This window comes from Sus scrofa, chromosome 12 (genome assembly GCF_000003025.6).
Source record: "Sus scrofa isolate TJ Tabasco breed Duroc chromosome 12, Sscrofa11.1, whole genome shotgun sequence".
Lineage (NCBI taxonomy): Eukaryota > Metazoa > Chordata > Mammalia > Artiodactyla > Suidae > Sus > Sus scrofa.
The window spans coordinates 40872978-40898526 of record NC_010454.4 but is presented as its reverse complement, the minus strand read 5'-3'; the positions used below and the strand labels follow the sequence as shown (position 1 = coordinate 40898526).

The 25549-nt window shown below is 51.5% G+C and overlaps 2 protein-coding genes across 5 annotated transcripts in view; one reads left to right on the top strand and one right to left on the bottom strand.

Moving 5' to 3' along the window:
* LOC100627824 (acid-sensing ion channel 2) overlaps positions 1 to 10726 on the bottom strand; it is a 56305-nt gene extending 45579 nt beyond the window's left edge. Inside the window, exons 1-2 of one of the 2 annotated variants that reach the window (XM_021067440.1) lie at positions 10113 to 10726; positions 6832 to 7470 (exon numbers count right to left, since the gene is read on the bottom strand). In XM_021067440.1, the coding sequence (XP_020923099.1) occupies positions 6832 to 7386 (555 nt within the window). In that variant the 5' untranslated portion in view covers positions 7387 to 7470; positions 10113 to 10726. The remainder of the gene's footprint in view (positions 1 to 6831; positions 7471 to 10112) is intronic. The other variant, XM_021067441.1, reaches the window with a different exon arrangement.
* LOC110256055 lies at positions 8312 to 18652 on the top strand. Of its 3 annotated transcripts, XR_002337244.1 has the most exons (3): positions 10903 to 11166; positions 12410 to 12748; positions 17831 to 18652. XR_002337244.1 is itself a non-coding variant. In XM_021067442.1 (2 exons), the coding sequence occupies exons 1-2, from the start codon at positions 8410 to 8412 to the stop codon at positions 12722 to 12724; spliced, it is 654 nt and encodes a 217-aa protein (XP_020923101.1). In that variant the 5' UTR covers positions 8312 to 8409; the 3' UTR covers positions 12725 to 13041. The 3 variants fall into 3 exon arrangements, 1 of the variants encoding a protein (XP_020923101.1); XM_021067442.1 differs by lacking the exons at positions 10903 to 11166; positions 17831 to 18652 and adding an exon at positions 8312 to 8748 and having other exon boundaries at positions 12410 to 13041; XR_002337243.1 differs by lacking the exon at positions 17831 to 18652 and having other exon boundaries at positions 12410 to 13041.

Here is a 25549-nt window from a genome sequence, read left to right as displayed (position 1 = left end):
GGTTCATCGCAGCAAACCTAAAACCAGCAGTAGGACCGAGATGGCTTCTGCTGCACAGGGGGACTGCCAACAAAGCGCCACCAGAAAAGAGTGACTGGTGTTCAACTGTGAACCTAAAATCCAAGGAGGCCGAGGGGGGTGGGGGGAGTTACCACCCGCCTCTCACAATTACCCCTGATGCGTCCGGCAGATGAGACAAAATACATCCCTCCAAAGGGGTAGTGCTTGGACCCAAGGAGACGTACCTTTGGACATTAGGTTTACTCTAAATGGACGTTTGAGGGAATTTCTACTACCCTGGACACCACCCAGGGGAACTCCAGAAGGAGGCAGCAAGCTGACACTGTGTGCTGTGTACCAGACAAGGCATCAGCTGTACAAACACAGGAGCCCGGGGTGGCCAAATGGCTCTGCTCCCCAAATACCAAAATAATGCACGTAATTATATCTCAGATGCTATTGTGGGCAATTTCTTTTCTTTTTCTTTTCTTGTATTTCTTTTTTTTTTTTTTATTCTTTTTCTCCGCTGTACAGCAAGGGGACCAAGTCACACATGCATGTATACATACATTTCTCCTTCTTTATCCTCTTCCACCCTTCCCAAGTTTTCTCCAGTGATCATGGACTGTTTTCTATGATCAGAAAGTGTGTCGTGAAAATAATAATAACGAGGCGAGTCGTCCCAAGGCAGGTGGAAGGCCAGGTACCCACCCTGAAAAGGGAGGCCCCTAGAAAGGGCTGTTTCCGTTGACATCCGCGAGCATCACCTTACATTCGAAAAACGTCACACCCGCTTAACTCGCTGATGACACATTTCGAGAACTTAGCATGGGCTGAGCAGTTCTAAGTTCTGAGAAGGTCAAGTTAGGGAAGACATCGTATCTTACAGGGGGGAGAGATGGCAATATATAAAAATGATCAGTGGTCAAAGGATTCAGATAGTGAATTAAATCATCTCTAGGTTCCCCTTTAGCCTAAACATCTCATGATTCTAATGCAGGGGAAGGTGTCCTGATTGTTCTATCAGAGGAGTAAGCGAAAGCTGTTTAGAAGCCAGGGGAGGAAGGGATTCGACTACGGGCTGCGGAGAAGGGTTGGCAGTGGTTTTCCAGGGAAGGCCACAAGGATGCTAGTGCCGGGTTTTAAAGGATGAGTAGGATTTAAATAAAGAGCGAGGTGTGGTGAGAGGTAAGGAAATAAGCAAGAATGAGCAAAGGGATGCTGGGGCTGTGCAGGAAACAAGTAACTATCTAATCAAAGAACCTTTCCTGGGAGTTCCCATCATGGCTCAGCAGTAACAAACCTGACTAGTATCCATGAGAACGCAGGTTCGATCCCTGGCCTCGCTCAGTGGGTTAAGGATCCCGTGTTGCCGTGAGCTGTGGTGTAGGCTGCAGACACGGCTTGGATCTGGCATTGCTGTGGCTGCGGTGCAGGCCAGCAGCTACAGCTCTGATTCGACTCCTGGCCTGAGAACCTCCATATGCCTCGGATGTGGCCCTAAGAAGACAAAAAAAAAGTCTTTCCTGGGTGTTTCCTATGGGCAGGTCCTGCATTCAGCATGACTGATGCAGAGGATGTGTCTGATGAGACAAGATCCCTGCTCTCAACAAGTCCTCCCGCCCCCACCCAGAGGGGTGGGAAATGGTTAATGAGCTTCCTGAGGGCAAGGATCTGGTCCAGCTCGGTCACGGTCACGGCTGTATAGTGGGTGTTCTGTTTGATTAACAAAGAGATGGATTGCGGACACCAGCAGGATGCACAGTGATAAAAGCTGTCTGCCTGGGACCCAGGCCCCTTGACTCCTGTCAAGGGTGGGGACAGCACAAGCTTCCTGGGCGGAGGTTAGTAGCCTGAGCTGGACATGCGGAGATGGTGGGGAAGGAGAGGATGTGCAGGCAGCTGAACCGATATGGCAGCACTGAGAAAAGGGAAAGTCTGACACGAGAATTAAGAAGCCCACCAACACAGCAGTTGTCTGAGCTCTCAAGTCTGAGTCATGTGTGGAAGCGTGGGAAAAGCACTGGCCAGGAATCAAGAGGGCCAGACTCTAACTAAGACTCAGTTAACACACCCTTGGGACACAGACTCTAACCAAGGCTCAGTTAACACACCCTCGGGACACAGAATTTAACCAAGGCTCAGTTAACACACCCTTGGGACACAGAATCTAACCAAGGCTCAGTTAACACACCCTCGGGACACAGACTCTAACCAAGGCTCAGTTAACACACCCTCGGGACAGACTCTAACCAAGGCTCAGTTAACACACCCTCGGGACACAGACTCTAACCAAGGCTCAGTTAACACACTCTCAGGACATGAAGTGAAGCAAACCAAGGGGCCCCCCTTTGCACCCCAGGTCATATGCCATGCACTAGCTCTTGGCCTCCTTGGCCTCCCAGATCAGTATAATGACCCTGAGAGGCAGGTGTTATCACTCCTCTTTAGAGATGGGGAAAGTAAGGCTAAGAAATCTGCCCAAGATTACACAGCCAAGAGGGGGTTCAGGTAGAATTCTAACTCAGGTCTCTTCGCCAGAGTCCACCTTCTTCACACTCCTGCTGCTCAGGTGATCAGACAAAATAAGACGAGCTATGGACCCACCAAATAGGTGAGCATCCTAAACCTTTCCCTCCGCCGCTCTGTGAGTGATGTGGAATTCCCTTAGAATCCTTGGAATTATTCAAGATTCATAGAGTTGCCTCCAACAAAGTCCCATTGTGGAGAGAGAGTCCTTTCTTTCAGTAAGAAAAGAAAACTATGCCTTTCCTAAGAAATCTCAAGTTTAAAGTACATACACACATACAACTAAGGCCATCTGGTTAAAAATGCGAACTAAAGGGTCATTTGCCTTCTTGAACTTGGAGGCAAATGAATGCCAAGGCCATGAGCAGAAAAACAACGTGAAACAGTCATGTGCTCATCACAAACAATGCGGCTGCCACCTGTCCACAGTCATTAGCTCTTGGACCCAGCTATGACCTCCATGCTAGGAGAGCCCATCTCTGAATAATCCTGGGCTCCAGACAGAGAGGGCAGCAGCTCACTCTCTCCCTGCTCTATGCTGGCAGCATCACTTGCCAACTGACTCTTCTGCTGGGCTGCAGGGCAGGTAGGCTAGACAATAATAACCCTCCCACTAGTTTGTTGGGGTTTTTTGTTGTTGTTTTTTGTTTTGTTTTGTTTTTTGCTTTTCAGGACTACACTCTCAGCATATGGAGGTTTCCAGTCTAGGGGCTGAATCAGAGGTACAGCTACTGGCCTACGCCACAGCCACAGCAACACAGGATCGGAGCTGCCTCTGCAACCTACACCACAGCTCGCAGCAACATCAAATCCTTAACCCACTGAGCAAGGCCAGGGATCGAACCCACATCCTCGTGGATCCTAGTCAGGTTTGTTAACTGCTGAGCCATGAAGGGAACTCCCCCACTAGTCTCGATAACAACCCCTGCTAAGTCTGCAGAGTTGTCATAAGTACAAAAGGACTTTCACATATATTTGCCCCACATGATCCATTCTCCTTGAAAGTCATGTGTATCAAGTAGAAAAATTAAAATCTTAAAAAAGAAAGTCGCGTGTTCCTATCACATACTACATGAGCAAGTCAACGCCGAGAGAAGGGAGAGAAGAGGACCGAGGCAATGAGGCAGGAAACGATGGAGCTGGAATTCAAACACGTCTTCCTGCTCCTAATCTTAACATCGGCTCATCCCAGAGACACGTCTCTTGTCCAGGACTCTCATCCCCACTCCCTTTTTCCCACTTGAGGGAAGCCAGGCGATGTCCATGGAGGATAGACACGGTAGAATAAAGCCCTCTTCTGCTTTCCCAGGAAGGCAAAGTTTGTGTCCATCTGAAGTCAGATGGTCCCAGGTGAGAGCTAAGAATGCACCTGCCCAAGCTTGGAGCGCACCTGTTTACATGGGGGTCCAGGTTCCACATCTGGCATCTGGGACTTCTAGCCTCCACCGGCAGCCTTTCCCTCTGCGAGCATCATGGCTCAGTCCCTAATGAAAGGGGATCCTCCACGTCACGGCCCGCCAGCTAAGGACTGGCACGGAGGAAGCGCAAGCAAAAGCCTTGGCCCTGGAGATGGCACTTGACCAAGTGTGCTTTACAGAAAAAGAAAAATGGAAAAAAAGGATCCACCTGGGCCATACCCTCCCCGATGCCTCCCTTCTCTAATAAGTCAACTGCGGCACATAGGAAAAGCCACCCGGCATAGGACAAACCCAGGGAGGGCCCAGTCAGTGAGCCAAAGGGAGAAGGCTGTGCAGCAGAGAGAATGAATGCGAAGGAAAGAGGGCGAACCGCCTTCAATAACCACCTGCGAGGCTCTGGCTCGCTCTCCTCGGCACACCCCAGGCCAAGGACACGCACACCTGCAGGGCGGGCCAGCGGGCCAGGGAGACAAGGGCGAGTGGGAAGGATCAGCCCTCACTGCAAGGTCTTGGATCCAACTTGGCATCCCGTCCCGCCTGGCAGCATGACTGCCCGTTGTGATGGATGGGTGAAAAAACTCCATCTCCACCTGGAGGCTGCTTGAGGTTCCCTGCAGTGGGTGCCCTTTCTGACACGCCCCTGAGCGGCGGGACACTCCAGCCCTGAGACTCATCCCCTTTCCAGTTTTCGGGGAGGTCATACCGAGGGAGGGACATTCGGCCACATCCGTCTTGGACTCGGTGAGGGCGGCAGATGACGACGTGACACTAAGGAGTCAGCTGTACCCATAAGCAGCTTCGCTATTTAACAGACAACCTGCAGAGGCCAACGGTTTTAAGGCCTGACCTTCGGCCTCTTGGAATCGCCAGAGACCCAAAGGATGGGCTAAGTACAAAACAGCAGCCCGGGGTCCAAAAACCTTGACTTTGACAAGGGACTTGGTCATGAATTGAGAGGAAGCCGCTCGGTGGACATGTGCTTCTGAGGATGCCTGAGAACTCGGTCCTGGGTCTGCTACCGACCTCAGCTGCTCTTGGTGCCACCCTCCCTCTCTCTGCTGTCTGTGTGTCCCTATGTGTTCAGGCAGACACAGGAACAGCTGAGCGTGTTTCCAGGCTGCTTGGTGCAGTGGTGAAGCTGAGCGTTGCCACAGCGCTAGAAAGCACGGAGTGGAACACAGGGACGGTTTCAGCCTCCAAGAAGGAGGCATTTTCCCCATCTCTCCTCAAGCCACCTAAAACATCATCTGGGAGTGACGTGTTCGGGGATCCTGTCTGCTCCCTGAAGAAGGGCTCCCAGGACCGCCGGTCCCTTCCCCCAGTTCAGACCTGCTTCTCTTGAGCAAACCTACACCACCGCGGATTTTGCTGGGCTCTTTCCCACAGTGTTTCAAACAGATAAAACACAACAATTCCCCCAGGAAGCAGCTCTACAGGATCTGAGAGAGGCAAGGCACACACCGCCCCCCACCCCCACCCCCCAGGCAATCTGGGCTCTTCCAGAATCAGAGAGAGCCAAGAGCAAGCACAGAGGCTGTGGGCAGAGACTGGCTGTAGCATTAAAAGAAACTCAGAGCAAGAGGCTGGGAAGCAGTGTATCTGAGAGCAGGCGGGGAGGGCAGGCACCTTGGAGAAAGGCAGGGCATGTCTTAATTAGGCAGAGGGCCCCAGACAGGGGCTGACGACAGAGTCCAGTGTCTTTGCAGTTGCAGTACCTGCCCTATCAAACTTACACAATTGCCATCTGGCTCAAGGCTCTGAGCCTCAAAAGCTCTCAAGTCTCCCTAAGGCAGCCGTGGGAGAAGCAGCCACGCTGGGCCTCTGGAGGGTCCTGAGCCCCTCATGGCGCAGACCTGCTTGAAAGCGTGGAGGTCTCAGCAGCTACAATCTGACCGGTTATGCCAGCAGCCCACTAATTGGACCCAGCACCCTGGCAGCTACAGCTCTCCGCCCATCCTTTCTCTGCCCCCTCCAGGAAGCCCCATCCGGAACAAGAGCCGCCTCCCCCTCTGCTTTTCCTCTTTCCTCAGCTCCACACTCCTCCTCCCGGCTTTCCCATCTCACAGCTGCTTGCCCCCCTCCCCACACCACTTCTCTGGCATCCACGTTGTTAAGCAATCATCATAGAGACGGCAAACCAAGCCTTTGAGTTTCCAGCTGAAATTCCCAGACCAGCCAGCCTGCCACGTTTCACCCTCACGGGCATCTCATTGACCATCCTACGCACAGGCCTCCACCTCCTCTTTGGTCCAAACACCCTGGACCTCTCTTGGCTTTTGACCTGCCAGCCAGACCAGACAGACCCCCGGGGTTCCCCCGGCCTCTTCTCTCCCCGCACGGAGCTCAGAATCCACACAAGAGAAGGAAGCAAAGAGACTTCCACACCTTTGCAGCATCACCTGCTCCAGCAAGCTCGCAAAGCCCCTGGAACCATCCAGGCTGCCTGGGGCCCCACACCCCCTTCTCTGGCAGCTCTAAGCTCCAGCCCAGCCCACAGGATGCAGCGCCTGATGCCACTTCCGAGCAGAGAGAGAGAAAGGGAAAAAAATGCCACCTCGTCAATGACAAGCTGTTCCAATCACACAGCTCAGACACCAAGTGCCCTGGACCACCGGCAGCTCGGGCCTCCTCCCTCCTGAGGGCAGAAGGCAACTCAGCACAGGAGGGGTGGCAGGCCCCCAGCCCACAGCGCTCCATCCCAGCAGGCAGACCTCTCCAAGCAGTTCCAACAACTCGGGCCAACTGTCCTCTTGGCCTTCGACGCTGGCGCTGCCCTCTCCCCTGCTCCAAAGCACAGAGAGATCCCGAACCAAGCCGGAGACCACCAGCGCGGCGCTTCGCCGAAGAACCAAGCACAAAAGTGAACTGAAAACCAAGTACTCACGGTGGTGAAGTCCTGGTGGCCACACTCCTGCCCTTTGAACTTGCAGTAGAGCATCATATCCTTCAGGTCATGGCCCACGCGGTGCAGGAACTCCAGCATGCTGAACTGCTTGGGCTTATAATGCTTGAAGTTGGCCTTCTGCCGCAGGGCCTCCAGCACCGTGGGGTCAGCCAGGTGCGGGTCCGGGATCTGCAGGTTGACATCCAGCAGGGCCAGCAGCTCCCCGGCGTGGTACAGGTCATTGGTGGTGAGCCTGGAGAAGCGGAAGCCGTTGAGGTTACAGAGGGTCACCGCCGGGAAGACCAGGCTTTGCGCCACCACCTCGTCCACCTTGGTGACGTGCTGGTAGGAGAAGTAGTAAGACACCCTCTCGGAGCTCTCCACCAGCAGCAGGCCCAGGGAGCCCACGAAGGCCACGGCCCAGAGCACGCGCCGGATGGTCAGCGGTCCGTACACGAAGATGTGGCGGATGCCGTGGAGGGTGGAGGTGTTGGCGAAGATCTGGAGGCTGGAGGGCTGCAGACTCCCCTCGCTGGGGCTGTCCTTGAGGTCCATGGGGACCCTGTGCAATTCCGCAACGGGCTTCAGGTTGATGAGATTTCAGGCAAGAGTCCCCAAGTCCTCGGGCTCTGCTCAAACCTTGACGTTCAAGGGAGGGAAGGAAAAGCAAGCATCAGGCCAGGCGCCGCCGCCGCTGCCGCCGTGAGTTTATCCTGAGAGCCCAGCCGCACGCTGCCAGGGGTGAGTGTTTATATAAAACCCATTCAAACTCTAGCTCCTGATTTTTTCCAGGCGATAAGGAGGGCTGGTTTTATTTAGGGAGACACCAAGGTGATGTGGAAGAGATGTGGGTGGGAAGGGAGAGCTTAGCCAATGGAAATAAAGTCCTCCCCCCTACACACGCCACTAGAGACAAGATTAAAAGCGAGAGCGAGGGAGAAAATGCTTAAAACAAGTCGCTCGGCAGCTCGGAGCCTGTTAACCAGTGCATAATGCCCCGTGTTAACCATCCTGAGGATGTCAGGGCAGCCGCGCTGATGCACTGCGGGCGGGCGCAGCGGCGGAGCCTCCGAGCCGCCGCCGCCGCCGCCGCTCCGGTCCTCTCCCCGTGCTGTTTTGGACTCCGGATTCCGTTTCTCGCCGCCAGCCTCCGTCCCTCCTCTCCTCCTCCTCCTCCTCCTTCTCCTCCTCCAGGCCCCCTTTTTTTGGGCAGAATTCCAAATGCCGGCGGCCTCGGCTCTCTCGCCTCGGAGAGGAGGCAGCGCGGCCGCGGAGGCAAGGACCTGGAGGCTGGGAAGGATGCTGGGGGCTCGGACGGGACTCGGCTCTCCCCGCCTCCCCGAGGAAAGGCGAGGATCCAGAGGCACCGAACGAGCCAGCCTCCCCCACCCGCTCCTCCACCGGGCTGCTGTCGGGGGAGAGGGCAGGCGGGAGGGGAGGGGAAGGGCTGCCGGGCGGGGGCGGGGGATCCGGCAAAAGTTTCTTCCTGGGCTTTTTTGGAGGGAGCTGGGGTGGGGGCTTCTCTCCCAAGGTGGCGAACCAGCCCTGGGAGGTGAGGACGTGACACCCGGCCCCTAGATGGCAAGAAGGCCCTTGATGGGCCCCCACCCCCACCCCCCGGGGAGCCAGGTCTGGGGGTGGAGGCAGCATTCGTCTGCACCAAAGTCTGCTCCCAGGTCAGAGTCAGCCTGGGGTCAGGAGACTGCTGGAAGCCGGGGAAGGAAGGGAGCCAAGGAAATCCAGCGTGCCTCTGCTGCCGGCGGGAAGGGGCCTTTCCGGGGAATGAGGTGCCTGCCCCTTGGAGAGAGAAGAGCCAGCCCCCCTTGGAGACCAGAGAAAGAGCAACAAGTAGCTGCCACCCCCACAGAGCTATCAGGAGATTCTGCATCTGAAAGAGAAAGACAGCTGGGGTTCCAGGTAGGGCTGGCTGTCTTCCCTTTGGGCTTAGGCTGTGTGTGTGTGTGTGTGTGTGTGTGTGTGTGTGAGTGAGTGTGTCCCAGTGGCTCTGTGTGTGTGTGTGTGTGTGTGTGTGTGTGTGTGTGTTCTTCCCCAGGATTTGCCAGATGGAAGCACAGCTGGGGCTATAGGTGGGAGGAAGCATTGGGCTTTCAGCCACCTACCTCCCTTTTCCTGAAAATCCACTGGAGCTCAGCCCCTGCTAGCAGGTGGGTGTGGCTTGCCCTGTGCCAGGGATCAAATGGCTGGAACCTACAGAATGAATGATGCTAAATCCCCTTCAGGAGGAAAAGAACAGAGAGTTCCAGTGGCCAACCCTGTGCACACTGCCAAGCTGGGGCAGAGCCACATGAAGGTGGCTTGTTGAGCCAACGTGGTATCCCCAGGGCATGCCCAGCTTTAATAATGCTCCTCAAAGGTGGTTGAGAAAGAGGCAGCCTAGGGAATGTCCCTCTTCGTTTGTGTCTTCTCTAAAATATTTCTCTATCCCATCTGCCCTCTCACTAGATCAGATCCAAACAGGGAACAGCATCCAGATGCATATTCTGGCAACCTGTGGCATTAAATTGGTGGTTTCTTGGTCCTGGGAGCTAAAAGAGCTGACGTGTCCCGAATAAGCACACATGACAGGGGCCAGTCAACCTCATGCATGTGTCATCCCAGAGGCCCCAGCCCCCTGCCTTAGGACTGCCTAGATGGGGACAGGATTTTCATAACAGGGATGCCAAAATTGATTAAGAATTTATCGTGTGTCAGGACCTGGTGAAGATGTCTTATTTCATTTAATGCGTGCAAGCACCTTGACAGGTGTGCGTTATTACCCCCAATATACACACTACACATGAGGAAATGGAGGGTCTCAAGAGTAAAGTCACAAAGCTAATAAATGCCAGAGCTGGGACTTGAACTCAGCCTTGTTTGCCTCCAAAATACAGGCTCAAAACCAAAGCCAGGAGTTCCCGTCGTGGCACAGTGGTTAACAGATCCCACTAGGAACCATGAGGTTGAGGGATCGATCCCTGGCCTTGCTCACTGGGTTAAGGATCCGGCGTTGCCGTGAGCTGTGGTGTAGGTTGCAGACGTGGCTTGGATCCCGTGTTGTTGTGGCTCTGGCGTAGGCCAGCAGCAACAGCTCCGATTCGACCCCTAGCCTGGGAACCTCCACATGCCACGGGAGCGGCCCAAGAAATGGCAAAAAGACTAAAAAAAAAAAAAAAAAAAAGCTAACACACTCCTTTCCAAATTAGGAAGAAGACAAGCATTTCTACCCGCTTCTCCCCCATCACATATGCCCACATACTCACAAACATGTAACCAACACGTACCAGCTCCTCCTTTCACGAACATGAAGCCGCCCTCTTCTTCCTCTCCACCAAGCCACAGCCTAGGTCCACTTTTTTCACAGCTTCAGGCCCTCCTCGTACAGGAAAACTTCCCTGCTGCATCTCTGTTGTCCTTGGCTCCTCAGCCTGCTCAACGAGTGTGTGGATCTCTAACTCCGTACCAGACACGGTATTGGTTTTGGGAAAATGAAGAGAAATGGAACCGCTTTCCCACCCTTGATAACTCAGGGTTTGAGAAGGCTGGAGGCAGCGTTCCTCTGCAAACTGGCCCTGTATGCAGAGAGCCGGGGAGAGACCAAAGAAAGAGGCGGCCGCTCCAGGCTGGTCGGGGGCAGGTGTAATAAACAAGAGAACTTACACACGAGGCTTGTCTCGGGCGCCGCGGGAGGTCTCTGCACCTGCCGCCAAATCTTAGACGTTAGAGACAGAGGCTTTAACTGGACTCAGGCACCTAAACCACCCAGAGGGTCTCAACACCACCTGACTCTCTCAAGTCTGCTTCCTTGGGTGGCTTCTACCTCGAGGAGGCACATTCCAAGGACAGAGGAAGAGGCGAGGAAACTCTGATTGCCCTGCTTACGTCTTCTCCTTGACCTCCCCCAGCACGCCACCCCTCGTGACCCGCTCTAACAAGCTCACAGGGAGACGTGCCCCGAGCGGCCAGCAGGGGTTTCACAAGCACGGGGCTCATTAGCCGGCTATCTGGCTGCATTGGAGGCAGATGCTGCGGCAACAATACAGGCGCGTCCAAGAGAAAGCACAGGTTAAGACAATTGTTGCCCAATCAAGTTTTTCCACCAAGAGCCCCCTGATCAGAACCACTGATGCACACCCCCTAGGCTGGGGGTTGGACACTCAGGACATGCACTTCTGTCCTCTGTGATTTATTAAAGACAGCATGTTAGGAGACAGAAGACCCACCAGGCATGAACTCACCACAGTCTATCTGGCTACCGGCACAGGTGCCTCCCGGCGAGGCAGTGATGGAGTCCAAGGCCATCCTGTGTTGGAGAACAGCTTTTCTGCGCAGAGACGGGTCGGTGTTCAGCAAGAACAGGCTTTGGGGGCCCCCATTCAAGGCTTGCTGGGTGAACTTGAGGAGGGCCAGTAAGTGTCCGCCAGGCCAAGGGAGGAGACAAAGACAGTGGCCAAGTGATGGTACCGGGGGGAACCGGAATGTGTCCCGTGGCCTCGAGGAGCAAGGAGGCTGCCGCTTTAGGCACCTGACCTGGCTGTGCTCCCCATACATCTGGGCGAGGCAGCACTATCGGGTGTGAGGAGATGGACTGGGGACAGGATAGGCCCGACCACGACCCCACCTCCTCCCCTCAAGGGTGCATGTTCATTCCTGTTAGAGTGTGTTTCCACAGGCCCAGCTCGCAGAGGACACGGTCCCAGTGGAGACCGAAGGGTCCCTCCCCCCGCAGTGCCAGGCAACCACCTGTCTGGGTGGGGACATCGCACTGCGAATCCCACAGGTGATGCTCTCCAGGCGGATGGGGCTCTGGTGGTTCTTTCTTGTTTCAAGGCATCTATGGGCCAAAGCATCACAGAGGAAATTTCTTCCACTCCCTCCCTCCAGGCCATAGGTGCATCAGGAGGAGGATGTACATTCTCTACAGGACCTAGGAGCACTCACTTTTCAAGAGGCAGAGTGGACAGGGTGCACCCCAAATGTATGTGTCCCTTAGAGTGGGGGTTTGAGCCAAGACCGAGGCGTAGACATGAACATATTCTCATCCGGCCCTTGATAGGAAGGGAAGTTCTTACCATGAGCTGCTCTTCCTTTCATCTCCCCGGAGGAGCCCTGTACCCTCCTAGGAGCTGTCACTCTCCAGACCCCAGTATCTCAGGGTTCAGCCCCTTCCCAGAGCTGGAGCCAGAATCCTACGGGTTCTTTCTCCTTCTGTTGTCTTTGCCACAGTGCCCAGCCCATCCCTCCTGGAGTCACAGACACATCTAGCTCGGATGGCAGCCCTGCTCGGGAGATGCCCAGACCTTTCATCTGCTTCCCTAGTATTTTCATCTCCCCAAAGGTGGCTTGATGCTCTGGTCCTTAGTCCCATACTTCAACAGGCAGTAGAGGGGACAGGTGGGGAATAAAAGTCCTCTAAACCCCTCAGATCCCTACAAAGGCTCGAGTTCCAGGAGTTGGATAGGCTTGCACCTCATTGATCACAAATTCTGGGGTAACACACATCTTACTCGCCCAAATGACTCCCAAAAACCTCATGGCAGTGCCTAGGTCCTGATTTTCTTTTCTTTTTTTCTTTTTTCAGCCACCCCCACCGTATATGGGTTCCTGGGCCTTAGATCAGATCCAAGCCATAGTCTCAACCTACGTTGCAGCGGCAGCAACACCAGATCCAGGCTGGGGATGGAACCTTCATCCTGGCACTGCAGAGACACCGCCACCAATCCTGTTACACCACAGTGGGACCTCCTGGGGCTCGAATTTTCTATGGATTCACCACGCACCCCATCTTCTTCTTTACGAATGTTCCAGGAAATCTAGTCTACAGCGAGCCGGGCAGCAGAGGCAGATCTTCACATGTTATCATTGTATCATCGACAGAGTGGGTCCCTTTTGCTGATGTGGGAAAGGAGAACAGGAACAGGTCTGCGACCCTCTGTGACATATTGTGGGACTCTGCAGGGAGTCTTGGGGAAGGTCTTGAAAGGTCAACTATTGCTTCTTCTGCATGAAAGCAATTCGGTCTTACTTATCAGAAACCTGTACTTGTCACAGTCTTTCCATGAATCTTCTTCAAGATGAAACACTTTTGCAGGAACACTTTTGCAAAAGCATCAGAGTAAAACAGTAAGGGTCCGAGGAAACGAATCTGAGTAGGATCCATGAACACGAAGGTTCCATCCCTGGCCTGGCTCAGTGGGTTAAGGATCCGGCGTTGCCGTGAGCTGTGGTGTAGGTCACAGATGCAGCTCGGATCTGGCATTGCTGTGGCTGTGGTGTAGGTTGGCAGCTGTGGTTCAGATTCCACCCCTAGCCTGGGAACTTCCATGTGCTGCGGGTCCGGCCCTAAAAAGCAAAAAAAGAAAAAAAATCCTAATTTTATTAAAAGCTTAATATCTCTCTTTTATAAAGAGAAAGAACACAACTTTTCAGATATTCCAGAAACTCTGGAAAATCCTGAAGTGAGTTCAATGTCAATAAGAATTCATTTAGAATTTCATTTTTTTAAGAAAGTTTGTCAAAAATATCAAAAGGTTTTAAAACACTGGCTTAAATAAAATCATAGTCCCCTGTGAAACAATACTTAGTTATCTATTTACTCAAAGTGACAAAGACTTCAAAGGCAAATGCAGAAAGTTAGAGTTGCTTAGCTATTTTAACAGAGAAGCCTCGGTTTCTTAAGTAATCAAAGGCATGATAGGAGTTTCCTGGGGTGACTCAGCAGTTTCGATCCCTGGCCTCGCTCAGTGGGTTAAGGATCCAGCGCTGCCTTGACCTGTGGTGTAGGTCGCAGATGCGGCTCAGATCTGGAGTTGCTGTGGCTGTGGTGCAGGCCGGTGGCTACAGCTCTGATGAGACCCCTAGCCTGGGAACCTCCACATGCTGCGGGTGTGGCCCTAAAAAACAAAACAAAGAAAAAAAAGGCATGATAAAGGCATGATAAAGGCATGAAGCCCAGGACGTTATTTTGATAAACCACAGAATCTTTGTTTACTAGGCATATTATTTAAAAGGGAAAGGAAAACCTATCACAACTTTATCAGTATTATCTTCGCATTTGTCCAAGAAAATTTTGAAATGAAAAAATCAAAACGAGGAGTTCCCATCATGGCTCAGTGGTTAATGAATCTGACTATGAACCATGAGGTTGCAGGTTCAATCCCTGGCCTCGCTCAGTGGGTTAAGGATCCTCCACTGCCATGAGCTGGGATGTAAGTCTCAGATGCGGCTCAGATCTGACATTGCTGTGGCTGTGGCTGTGGCTGGCAGCTACAGCTCCGATTAGACCCCTAGCCTGGGGGAACCTCCATGTGCCACAAGTGCAGCCCTAGAAAAGACAAAAAAAAAAAAAAAAAAAAAAAAACTAGCAGAGGAATAAAAATTGTTTTAATTTTTACATAAATATACTATTGCTATTAAAGACTGCTTTTCATTAAGCCAATTAAATAGGGCTCTTTTACAAATGAATTTTGGCCATACAACCCTGAGGTACCAAAAACAACCAAAAAAATCACGTATCCATAATCTATATCCATAGATACACATAAACACACAAGTATGACCCCATAGTTTTTTTTGGTTTGTTTCTCATTTCAAAACTTTAGCCATGGCAGAGCAACATAAAACCCACTAGTTTATAAATGTGTTGAATCCTGACAGAACAAGTTAAGATTACACTTTCAAATGGCTAAAGCTTTTTACTAATATTTGTGGAGAAGACTTAAAATTGGTTTTCCCTTGACAAGTAATCTTACAGAGGCTGTGGACTAGATTTTGGGCAAGGGACTTTTGACAGCCATCGGTACTCTTGAAAGCCTCTTTCCCCCTGCTTTTTTTTTTTTTTTTTTTTTCTTTTCCAATCTCAGTCAGTTGTGGGCAGTGCTTACATTTCCTACACATGATGAGATTTACAGCTTGAAGGGACGGTGAAAGAATGCAAGTTTTCTCCTAGGAGTTTTGGGGTTCATTTCTCTAGGGTCATAAATCTGGGGTGATGATTATTTAAGTTTTTCCTTTGCCTTAGGGTTCTGGGGACTCTGGCTCATTGTCAATCATGGTAAATCTTCCCCTTTTGTGTCCTCACTTTCCATCTGCCTCTTAACCTAATCAGGCTCTATCACAAGTGCCCAGACCTTAACCTGTGGCAGCCTGCATGCCCCTAGGTTTCCAAAAAAGGAACTTCGCGTCTCCAGCTTATTATTCTGCTCTTCTACCCTGTCTGCCAGATCCAAAGCCAGCAGAGCCGTGGACACTTGCATGTCCTTCTCTGACCTTAGCTCTTCTTCCAGCTTCTGCCTCTAGCTGGGCATCCGAGACCAGCGCACTGCCCACAGTAGGGACCAGCCTACCATCCATTTCTCTTCTATGGCCCATGGCCATACATGCCGTTCATCAGGCAAGCAGGTTAAAGCAGCTGGCATTTCCCTGGGTATCCAGATTTTCCCCACGGATATTTTGTTCCCAAGAGACATGTCTCTGGCGTTCTGGCTGGCTCGCCAGTTGTTGGTTCTCAAATGGCCCCTGTACATAGATGGCAAAGAGAGACCAAGGAAAGAGGCAGCTACTTCCAACGGGTGGGTGACAGTTTAATAAGTGAGGGAACTTGCATACCAGGCTTGTCTGGAGGGGCTGCAAGCTGAGTGGATCTCCACATCTACCTGCCAAATCCCTGCCAAATCTCAAATTTCATGTCGAGGCTTTAAATGGATTCAGTCTCACCATCTTACTCCCATCAACTCCCTTAAAATAGCATCTAGTGTGGGAATGTGGGTGATACATGTCTTCCAAGGACAGAGCATGGAGTCTCTAATTTTCTGGGTCCAGCTGATGAGTCATCCAGCAGTCATGTCTTCTCAATGACTTCCTCCCACAGGCAGAGAGACCCACGTCCCCAAGGGCCTGGGCATTTGGGGATCGGATGGGAGGATCAGGGGAGAATGGCCATGACGGTGGACTTCGTCACTGAGCACCCCACTCGGTGCTCGACACTCTGTGGGTATCATCTGTAACAGTGAGAGAGTTGTACTTTCCAGCCCATTTCACAGATGAGAAAGCTTAGTCCACACAGGAGAGCTACCTTGCCCTAGGTCTCACAGCTAAAAAATGCCAGAGCTGATAATCAAATCCAGGAATGTTTGAGTCTAGAAGATATGGTCCATGATCCCAATAAAAAAATGCTTCTGCCAGATCTCAATTGTGCAGACTGTCAGGGCCCCCCCTTTGACTATGAAACATCTAAGATACAGAATATCCTTCAAGAAGTACGGCTGTTCAGTTTCCTTCAACCTGATGGCTAATAATTGTTTTTTGTGGGGTTTTGGGGGGTTGGAGGGTTTTTTTGCTTTTTAGGGCTGCACATGAAAAAATTTATTTTGGGGGGCTGAGGCCTATGGAAGTTCCCAGGCTAGGGGTCATATCGGAGCTACAGCTGCTGTCCTACACCACAGCCACAGCCATACCAAGCCGAGTCTTCGACCTACTTCACAGCTCATGGCAATGCCGGGCCCTTAGCCCACGGAGTCAGGCCGGGGATCAAACCCATATCCTCATGGATCTTAGTTGGGTTCTTTAACCTCTGAGCCACAGAGGGAACTCCTGATGGCTAATAAAATGTTGCTACGTGGCTCTTGTTAAAGACTCCTTTAACTAGATAAGGCTCATTTGCAATTAGCAGTACGGTTTATATACAAACAAAAGATAGTCCAGGATCCTTAAAAAAGCTTTTATGGTGTTCAGTTGGTTAAGAATTTCCCTCTTCAGTCAGATTTACATACCTGTTCCAATCCCTTAGCTCTGTGGTCTGTGTAGGGGTCCTTGGGGATTGGGTTTATTTATTTTTTTTTTTAATTTATTTTTTTTATTTTTTGTCTTTTGTTGTTGTTGTTGTTGCTATTTCTTGGGCCTCTCCCGCAGCATATGGAGGTTCCCAGGCTAGGGGTTGAATCGGAGCTGTAGCCACCGGCCTACGCCAGAGCCAGAGCAACGCGGGATCCAAGCCGCGTCTGCAACCTACACCACAGCTCACGGCAACGCCGGATCGTTAACCCACTGAGCAAGGGCAGGGACCGAACCTGCAACCTCATGGTTCCTAGTCGGATTTGTTAACCACTGCGCCATGACAGGAACTCCTGGGGATTGGGTTTAGATTGGGTCTATTTGGTCCAGATTTTCAGGTTCAGCCTTAATTTTATGTAAAGACGGCCTTTTTTGATGCAGGCAAAATATTAAGTGCATGGTTAAACACTAAAAAAAAAGTCCACATAAATTCATTTGCAACTAAAATCATTGAAAGCACTAATAGACAATGTGCCCAGAATTTTGCTGTGGTACCTTGTTCACTGATGAGTGAATAAATGAATGCATGGAAGAATTCACTTTCTTTGACACTGAGGCTGCTTTTCTGAGATGCAAGGAAGGGGCGCTTCTTCTGACCTTCTGGGGAACCTGGGGCCTGTTCAGGGCCTGGAGCCTGAGAAAGGTGAGGGTTCAAAATGTGCCCCCCTCGCCCCCCCGCCCCCCCCCCCCCCGCCTCCCGCCTCCCGTCTCCCGTCTCCTGCAAATTGTAACAGGCAGGAGGGTTAGGAAGCTGAGAGCTATCATCAGCTTGAATGCTAATTGAATTGAATGCTGCTTAATATGGGCTAGATACATGTTATTGCCACCACCGCTCCCTAATTTAAAAAATGATGTATTTCTTTCTAATATGCAGACAGCATTATTAATTATTATTTCAAACTTACAGGGGCCTCAGTACACCGCTTTTTCTCCTGGCAAGCCATTGACCTCAAGAAAGGTTAAAGATCCATAATAGTAAACCAAAGCTTTTTTTTTTTTCTGCTGTTGGTTGATTTATAAGTAAACACCTCATACAGCAATTATTCCCATTTAGTAACCTCAGTGTACATTTAGCAAATGCCTGGTCAGGAAAGGTAGTCCAGGCAGGGATATTAAGTAAATCTGGACATAAAGTCACTTATTGAGATTCGCTTTATTTGTTTTCTTCCAGGAGAAAACTACAGAGGCCAGGGCACCCAGAGTGGACCTGGGGAGGGAGGCCGCACTCAGCCCTGGAGCAGAGGTGGCTTGCTGTGTGGCCTTCGGAGAACCACACAGCATCTCTGTTCTTCATTTGTGCTGGATCATCGCTAAGGCCTCCTCCCACTCCGGCTTTCTCTGCTGATGCAATTTGACATGGGCCTGGACCAAATCATAAATGCCTAGTTAATGGGATAAAAATGAGTTTGAATCTGGGATTCTGGTCATTAACCCCATGTCACCATCTGCTGGAGCAGCGTGATGACAGGGCCAGGTGAATTCCAATGGCCCAACACTTGTTAAACCTGCGGATTCCCGCTCCATTGTTCCCCCCTCCCACCCCCACATCCCTCTGAATCAGAATCTCTAAGGGTGGGGCCTGAAAACCTCCCCTCCTTTAGGGGGTTACAGGGGGCTGAACAGAGACCTCACCCAGAACCAGCCATGTCCCGGGAGTTCCTCCTCTCGCATCACCAGACATCAGGCAGGTCAAGCTGGAGTTTTTTTTCCTCTTGCATGTCCCTCTGCCTGGAAAGACTTCCCCAGGGCTGGCTTCTTCTCATACGTCACCAGTCAGAGGGGCTTGGCTGGCCTCCCCCTGTCCACCCTCCACTCCCCTCACTGGGCCCTCACCTGCTTCCTTTTCTTCTCAGCCCTAATCCTGTTTTGCAAATTCATCTCGTCTCTGTGAATTCTGCGCTGCCCCTACTGGAACCCCCCCACCTTGCCCCCCCCAGCCCAGCCCAGAGATGCTGCCTGGTTTGTTGGAGCTGTCCCCCACCATGAGGGACATGGCAGGGGCTCAGTGATCTGAGAGTTTGTGAATAAATGAACACTGGATGAATTCCCTTATCTCTGAATCTGACACTGCTTCTCTGAGATGCAACATCAGGGACCCACCTCTGACCTCAGGGAACCTGGGGCCTCCCCTGTGCCTTGTTCCCAGAGAAGGCAGAGGGCACCTTCTGTCTCCCAAGTCCATCCGCAGTGTCCCCAGCACCCAGGGGAGACTTCACAGGAGGCAGAGCCCATGCATTCAGGAGTCTGTGCACGCAGAGAATATCAGCTGGGGTGATCTGGCTGGAAAATCCTGACTTCAAGGGCTGTTGACTAAGTTCTCCTTAACTTCATACTCTACAAAAACAGGGGCACCTTTGAAAGCCAAGGTCAGGTGTGAACTGCGTGTTAGTTACCTACCTGGTAAGAGGTTATTCCATCTTCACCCTCCCTGACTCTGCATGGACAGCTGACCTTGACACTTCCCATATAAGCTTCTCTCCACATTCCTATTTAGGTAGGATAATGATAGCGTAAGGAAATAACAAAACAGTAGGGGTTTAATAAATGTTTTCCAGTGTCAAATAAGGAAAACCATCACAAGAAGGCCTCTGAACCCTTCCTTGCCCTCAGTCAATTTTTGGATAACCAAAAATTCATTTCTAATATGAGTTCTGGCCCTGAAAGGGGCTGCTTTCTCTTCTTTAGTTTGCTTTCAAGGAGACACATCTACCTGTATTCCCTTAGTCACCTATGGCCTTTCCCTCCAGGTAAGCAGAGGAATTCTCCTGGACCACACGCATTTTTTTTTTTTTTCTCCTTTTTATGGCCACACCCATGGCATATGGAAGTTCCCAGGCTAGGGGTCAAATCAGCTGCAGCCGCTGGCCTACACCACAGCCACAGCAACTCAGGATCTGAGCCGTGTCTGTGACCTACACCATAACTTGTGCAATGCTGGATCCTTAACCCACTGAGTGAGGCCAGGGATCGAACCCGCATCCTCATGGATACTAGTTGGTTCGTTTCCCCTGCGCCACAACAGGAACTCCCCGGAGCACGCTCATTTTTTAACCTGTTTAAAGACACAAAAATCTCCTCTCATGTAAATGAAGCAGGTCTGGTTCAAACCAACCCCTCGGGTAGAAGCAGGTACCCAGCAGGCAGAGGCCCTGAGTTCTGCTCTGATTTTATGTCGTTTCCCTTCTCCCCCGGGTGTGAAAGCCCACCCCAGCCCCCCTCCTGTCTTTCTTCTCTGGGTCTTCTTTATTTCCTGTTATTATCTTTACGCTGCCTCCTCTCAGAGTCTCCCTCTGCCCTCCTTTCCCCGGGGGAGGACGTTGTAGAAAGAAACCATGGCTGTTTGTTTTTCTCTGCCTCTCCATCTTCCCCAGAGCCAAGGGTGCTTCCCACCTAAGGACAATGAAATGCCCTGAAATCAACAAGCCACAGGCCCGCTTTCAACAAAAACTTTATTCGCACCGCTTTGGCCTTAAGTGAGCCAGCATGCTGCCCAAGACCAGCCAAAGAAACACAGGGCCAAAGAAGCCGGTCCTGCCTGGCTGCCGAGTGGAACTTCTTCTCCCCCTTGTGGTTACAACTGCTTCTGATAATCATGGGTGGTGGTGATCTTCGATTATATCTTCATCACTTGCTTATTTCACAATCTCCTTGACTCATCAACCCTCTCACTCACCCACCCACCTTCTTACATCAGTACCCACCCCTCCACCCTGCTCCCCTCTCTATTCATCCATCGGCTCTTTGTAAAAGGGGTTCACACTTGACCTGGGTATCTATTTGCATTTGATGACTTTTCTGTATCTCCTGTATTCACTTTAATTCCATTTATTTGTTCCCTAGCCCTTTCATAAGACAAATGACATAAAAGCAATGAATGAGGAATAAGAAAGAGGTGAACAGGTTGGGGGAAAGAAAGCAAAAAAAAAAAAGAGTTCCCGTCGTGGCGCAGTGGTTAATGAATCCGACTAGGAACCATGAGTTTGCGGGTTCGGTCCCTGGTCTTGCTCAGTGGGTTAACATCGGCATTGCCATGAGCTGTGGTGTAGGTTGCAGATGAGCTCGGATCCCGTTTGCTGTGGCTCTGGCGTAGGCCAGGGCTGCGCTCAATTGACCCCTAGCCTGGGAACCTCCATATGCCGCAGGAGCGGCCCAAAGAAATGCAAAAAGACAAAAAAAAAAAAAAAAAAAAAGCAACACATTTATGTTTATAATCATGTGCATCTTCTCTGCATACATGTGTCCCCCTACAATTCCTTACACAGCTTTTGACATCTCCAAGCCCAAAATCGGTGCTTCAAGGGAATAAACAAGATGTAGCAAGCATAGCCCTGCACCCAAGGAGCTTCTCCTCTTGAGGGCCAGGCACTAATAATGTCTTAGATCTGTGTCACCCTTTGATGGGAAGCTCTTATGCAGGCATCTTCCTATCTGACTTCTTTTAAGCAGAGGAGGGGTCATTGTTTCCATGGGAGGAAGAAGGAAACTGAGGGTCAGAGTCGAAGGACTCTGAGAAGATAACAGAAGGATCTAGGCTCAGATCCCACTTTCTTGACTCCAGATGTCACGTCCTTTCGATCTCAGAGAGAGAGCAGCGAGTGATGGCTGGAGGGAGATCTTAATTTTCTGCTCAGGAATTGAACCCAGGCAGCCTTGTTGAAAACCAGGCATCTGAGCCACTAGACTAGCTAGAGGCTAAAAGCAGAATTGCCCTGATTCTTGCCTCCTCTTGAAAGCAAGACTGTTTGAAGGAGGCAAAGGCTGTGAAAGCAGGTATAAAGTGTATTGAGTCACAGTACATGTGGGAGCGCAGAATCGAGACGTACTACTACACAGAGAAGCCGTTTAAGTCAGAAGCAAAGCAGTAATACACACCCTAAAGGGGGGGGGTTGTCCCCTGAGAGAGGGACACACCAGAGAGGTGACTGCAATCATGTATGTAGGACAGTTCTTCTGGGTCTTTGTTCCCCTTTAGCCAATTATCTGGTTTTAATTCTCCCACCCGACTGGACACTGGACCCTCCCCAATACGTGTGCGCATCTTTTGGCAAAGATGGATTCAGAGTTGGAGTTCCCGTCGTGGCGCAGTGGTTAACGAATCTGACTAGGAACCATGAGGTTGCGGGTTCGATCCCTGCCCTTGCTCAGTGGGTTAACGATCCGGCGTTGCCGTGAGCTGTGGTGTCGCTCGCAGAAGCGGCTCGAATCCCGAGTTGCTGTGGCTCTGGCGTAGGCCAGCGGCTGCAGCTCCGATTCTACCCCTAGCCTGGGAACCTCTATATGCCATGGGAGCAGCCCAAAGAAATAGCAACAACAAAAAAAAAAAAGATGCATTCAGAGCAAAGAGTGCCAAGATGGTATCGGGACTTATTATGGCCTGGCGCCCCCTCCCTTTCTGACCCCTAGGAGTCTTGCTGTGCATGTGTCATCGGGGAGGTCTCCTCGACCCCGGGAGTGATTGAAGTGGCCATCTTATCTTTCTCCTCCAGCAGAGCTCGGCTCCTGCAATTAACTTTTCCCTTGAAGTATAAAGAGATACAAGGCGCAGTTTACTCAGCCTGACAAGTCCCAGCCGTTCTCAGCCCAGGGGCTCAGCTACCTTCTGCCTCGCTTTCCACTCTGCCGTTACTCTCACCAAGCTCCCTCCAATGATGCTTCACGGAGCTGCGGCGCAGGGAGGCTGGGTGGCAGTGCCGTGTGGACTGGCCGTGGCAAGCATTGTTGGCTCCAGGGAAAATGAAACCAAAGAGGGCTGGAGACAGCAGCCAGGAAGGATGGGCCAGGGATGGAGTCTGGAGGAAGATACAGGATTTGGCCAGAGGGCTACCCTGGGGAGGTCCCTGCAGACCTTGTGTGTCCTTGCACAGGGCAGTCAAAGGGCCACAGAGAAGCCAACAGAGAGGCCGAGTTTTCCAGATCTTCCATGGAAGGAGGTTGAAAGAGGTAACTGCCTTTTCCTTTAAATCTCTGTATATACAAATATAAATGTATACACATATAGACGCGTCTCCGTTTTCCGGGTCTGATCATGCATTCAGTTCGCAAAGATTTATTGCCTGCTCATTTGGTCTGGGTGCTTTGCTAAAGCAATGTGGGAGGACACCCGTAAGTAGCAGATATTGTTGTGTGGTTGTTGGAGGAGGTAATTGACAGGATGTGACTGCGGGTTGACCCTCCAACTGGCCCGGGGCAAGGAGAGGTTCCCCACCCCTCCCCTGTCCTCGGATCCCACATTCGGCCCTCTACGCCCACAGCAGGAGTGGCTTTAAGGACACAGGCGTGAGCGAGTAATGTGGTGCTGAGACCATCTGGATGCCGTGCGCCACGGAGCCCGGTTAACCTCTCTATATAGACTTTGAAGATGCTGGTGGGCGGGCGCAGAGATCTCCTCTTCTCGCTGCATCCAAGACAAGCCTCTTCTGTAAATTCCTGGCTTGTTAAACTGGCCGCTGACCCATCTTGCACGGCTGCTGCTTTCTTGGGTCCCTCCCTGTCCTCCATGTACAGGGGTCCGTGTGGGAACGAATGGTTGTCCCCAGGGAGTGGGCAGGGCCAGGGGTCTCTGCACAAGACAGAGAAAGCTCTGGATTCAGAACATCAGGGGGGTGGCCTTGAAAGGTCCCACTCAGTTCTCTGTACCGATGGGATGTCCGTGGAGCGACGGGAATCCACGTGTACCGGGAGCCAACCTCTCGTTTCGTTCAGTGAGGCTACTCTGCCCATTTCACAGACTGGGAGATGAAGGCTTCAAGAGGTTAAGGAAGTTGCCTCGGGCCCAGTGGTGGTGTGGGAATGAGCTTCCAGGGGGAGGCCAGGGTTACTGGATCCTGCTGCCACCCACATGCCTGCTGAGGCGTGGAACCCTGGGGTCAGACAGCTGTGAGTTTAAATCCTGGCTCCACCACTCACGAGCTCTGTGACTTAAAGCAAAGCCTTTAGCCTGTCTAAACCTTGGTTTGCTCATCTGTACAATGGGGGTGGGCCCAGCACTCACCTCCTAGGGCAGATGGGAGGCTCTGATGCATTGAAATGGGCGAAGCACTAAGAAGGAGCTTTAAAAAGCTCAGTCACTGTCGTTGCCAAGATTAGCACCATTATTATTATTACTTTTGTCAAAAGGAAACCCAGGGGACCTATGGACGTGTACTCTTTCTTTGGCCCCCATACCACCCACTCTGTCCCCACGCAAAATGGGGAGTGTGCAGTCGGGAATCACGGTTTCAACCTGCGAGCTGAGTTCCTGCCATGGCTCAGCCATCAACGAACTCGACTCGTATCCATGAGCCTGGGGGTTCCATCCTTGACCTCAGGGGGTCAGGGATCCGGCGTTGCCATGAGCTGTGGTGTAGGTTGCAGACAAGGCTCCGATCTGGCGTTGCTATGGCTGTGGTGTAGGCTGGCAGCTGCAGCTCCAATTCAGTCCCTAGCCTGGGAACTTCCTTATGCCAGGGGTGCAGCCCTAAAAAGCGAAAATAAAGAAACCACCCAACATGAGATCAGACAAGCCAGGCAACATCTATAGTCATGAGCTGGGGGTCAGGTAGGCCCTGTGGACAGGGTGTAGGGCTTTTCCCCCCGAGATGCATGGGGACCCTCTGTTAGGGTCATTTATCTCTTCATCTGTGTTGCTTGAAGGTCTCCCTGAAAGTGCTGGGATTCCGAGCTTCCCCACCTTGTGGGTTCACCAGAGCCCAAGGATCTGCCCTTTATCTCCGCCTACTTCAGCCTCATGTCTTCTTTGAGCCTCATAAAGCATCTTACTTTGCTTCAGAAGAAAGAGTGATCCCATCCATTTTTATCTTGACATCCAGCAGCCCTGCAGGTGTTATGATGTTTATCTGACAGCGAGACCCCTGAGGAGTGTGGAGGTTAATTCATCTCTTCAGGATTTGGATGGAATTCTGAGCATCCAGAACGGGTGGGCTATGTCAGAATGCCTCCTAAGGGGTGGTAAAGACGGCGGGCGAAACCGAGAAGTTGGGGGGCATCCGAGTGTGTGGCCAGGAAAGGAGAGCAGCCTGGAGAAGATTTATGGACTTTCCCACCTCTGAGCAAACGCTAAAGCTCTGTCAATGTTCCTGCACCTGTCAGGGTGGAAAGTCCTGATATTTCTCTTATTATTTAAGTCTCTCTTGTTGTGTTGAAACCAAGTACCAACCCCTAAATCCTTGTGTTTTGAAGTAAAAGCCTTTTCCTTTGGCCTCTCAGGCCTCTCTTTAGTCTCAAAAGGCGGACTCGAGAGATAATGATGGGGAAATATTGATACAGCGAAAAAGGGGTTAAAACAGCCTCCGAGATGTTATGCCCGGCCTTGGCCCACGGACTTACACTAACCCACTTTTCACAAATGATTTCTTCTTTGCTTCATTGCTTCCTTTTATTAATGGTTCCCCTGCAGTTAGAGTTAATATTGCACCTGCTGTGTGCTTTTCCTTTGAAACCCCCCTAACGCCCTTCCCTTTCGTGAGCCGTCTGCACTGAGGAGAGACAGTCAAGGTGCCAGAACCCCAAAGACCACCAGAAACTGTCACCACCAGAAACCACCTAACTCTGGCCTTGATGACTTTGAAATGATCTGTGGAGGGAGAAGAATGCAGGCGCCCTGATCCTTATCCACAGCCCTATTTATTCAAGCTAAACCTATAAACCCCCCTGCTCTCCCCTCTCCAGGGAGGACACGGTTTTGAGGCATCAGCCCGCTGTGGCCTCCTTTGCTGGGCAAAGCAAGAAAGCTGTTCTTTCTGGAGTTCCTGTCATGGCTCAGTGGTTAATGAATCTGACCAGGAACTATGAGGATGCAGGTTCGATCCCTGGCCTCGCTCAGTGGGTTAAGGATCTGGCGTTGCCGTGAGCTGTGGTGTAGGTTGCAGATGCTGCTTGGATCCTGCATTGC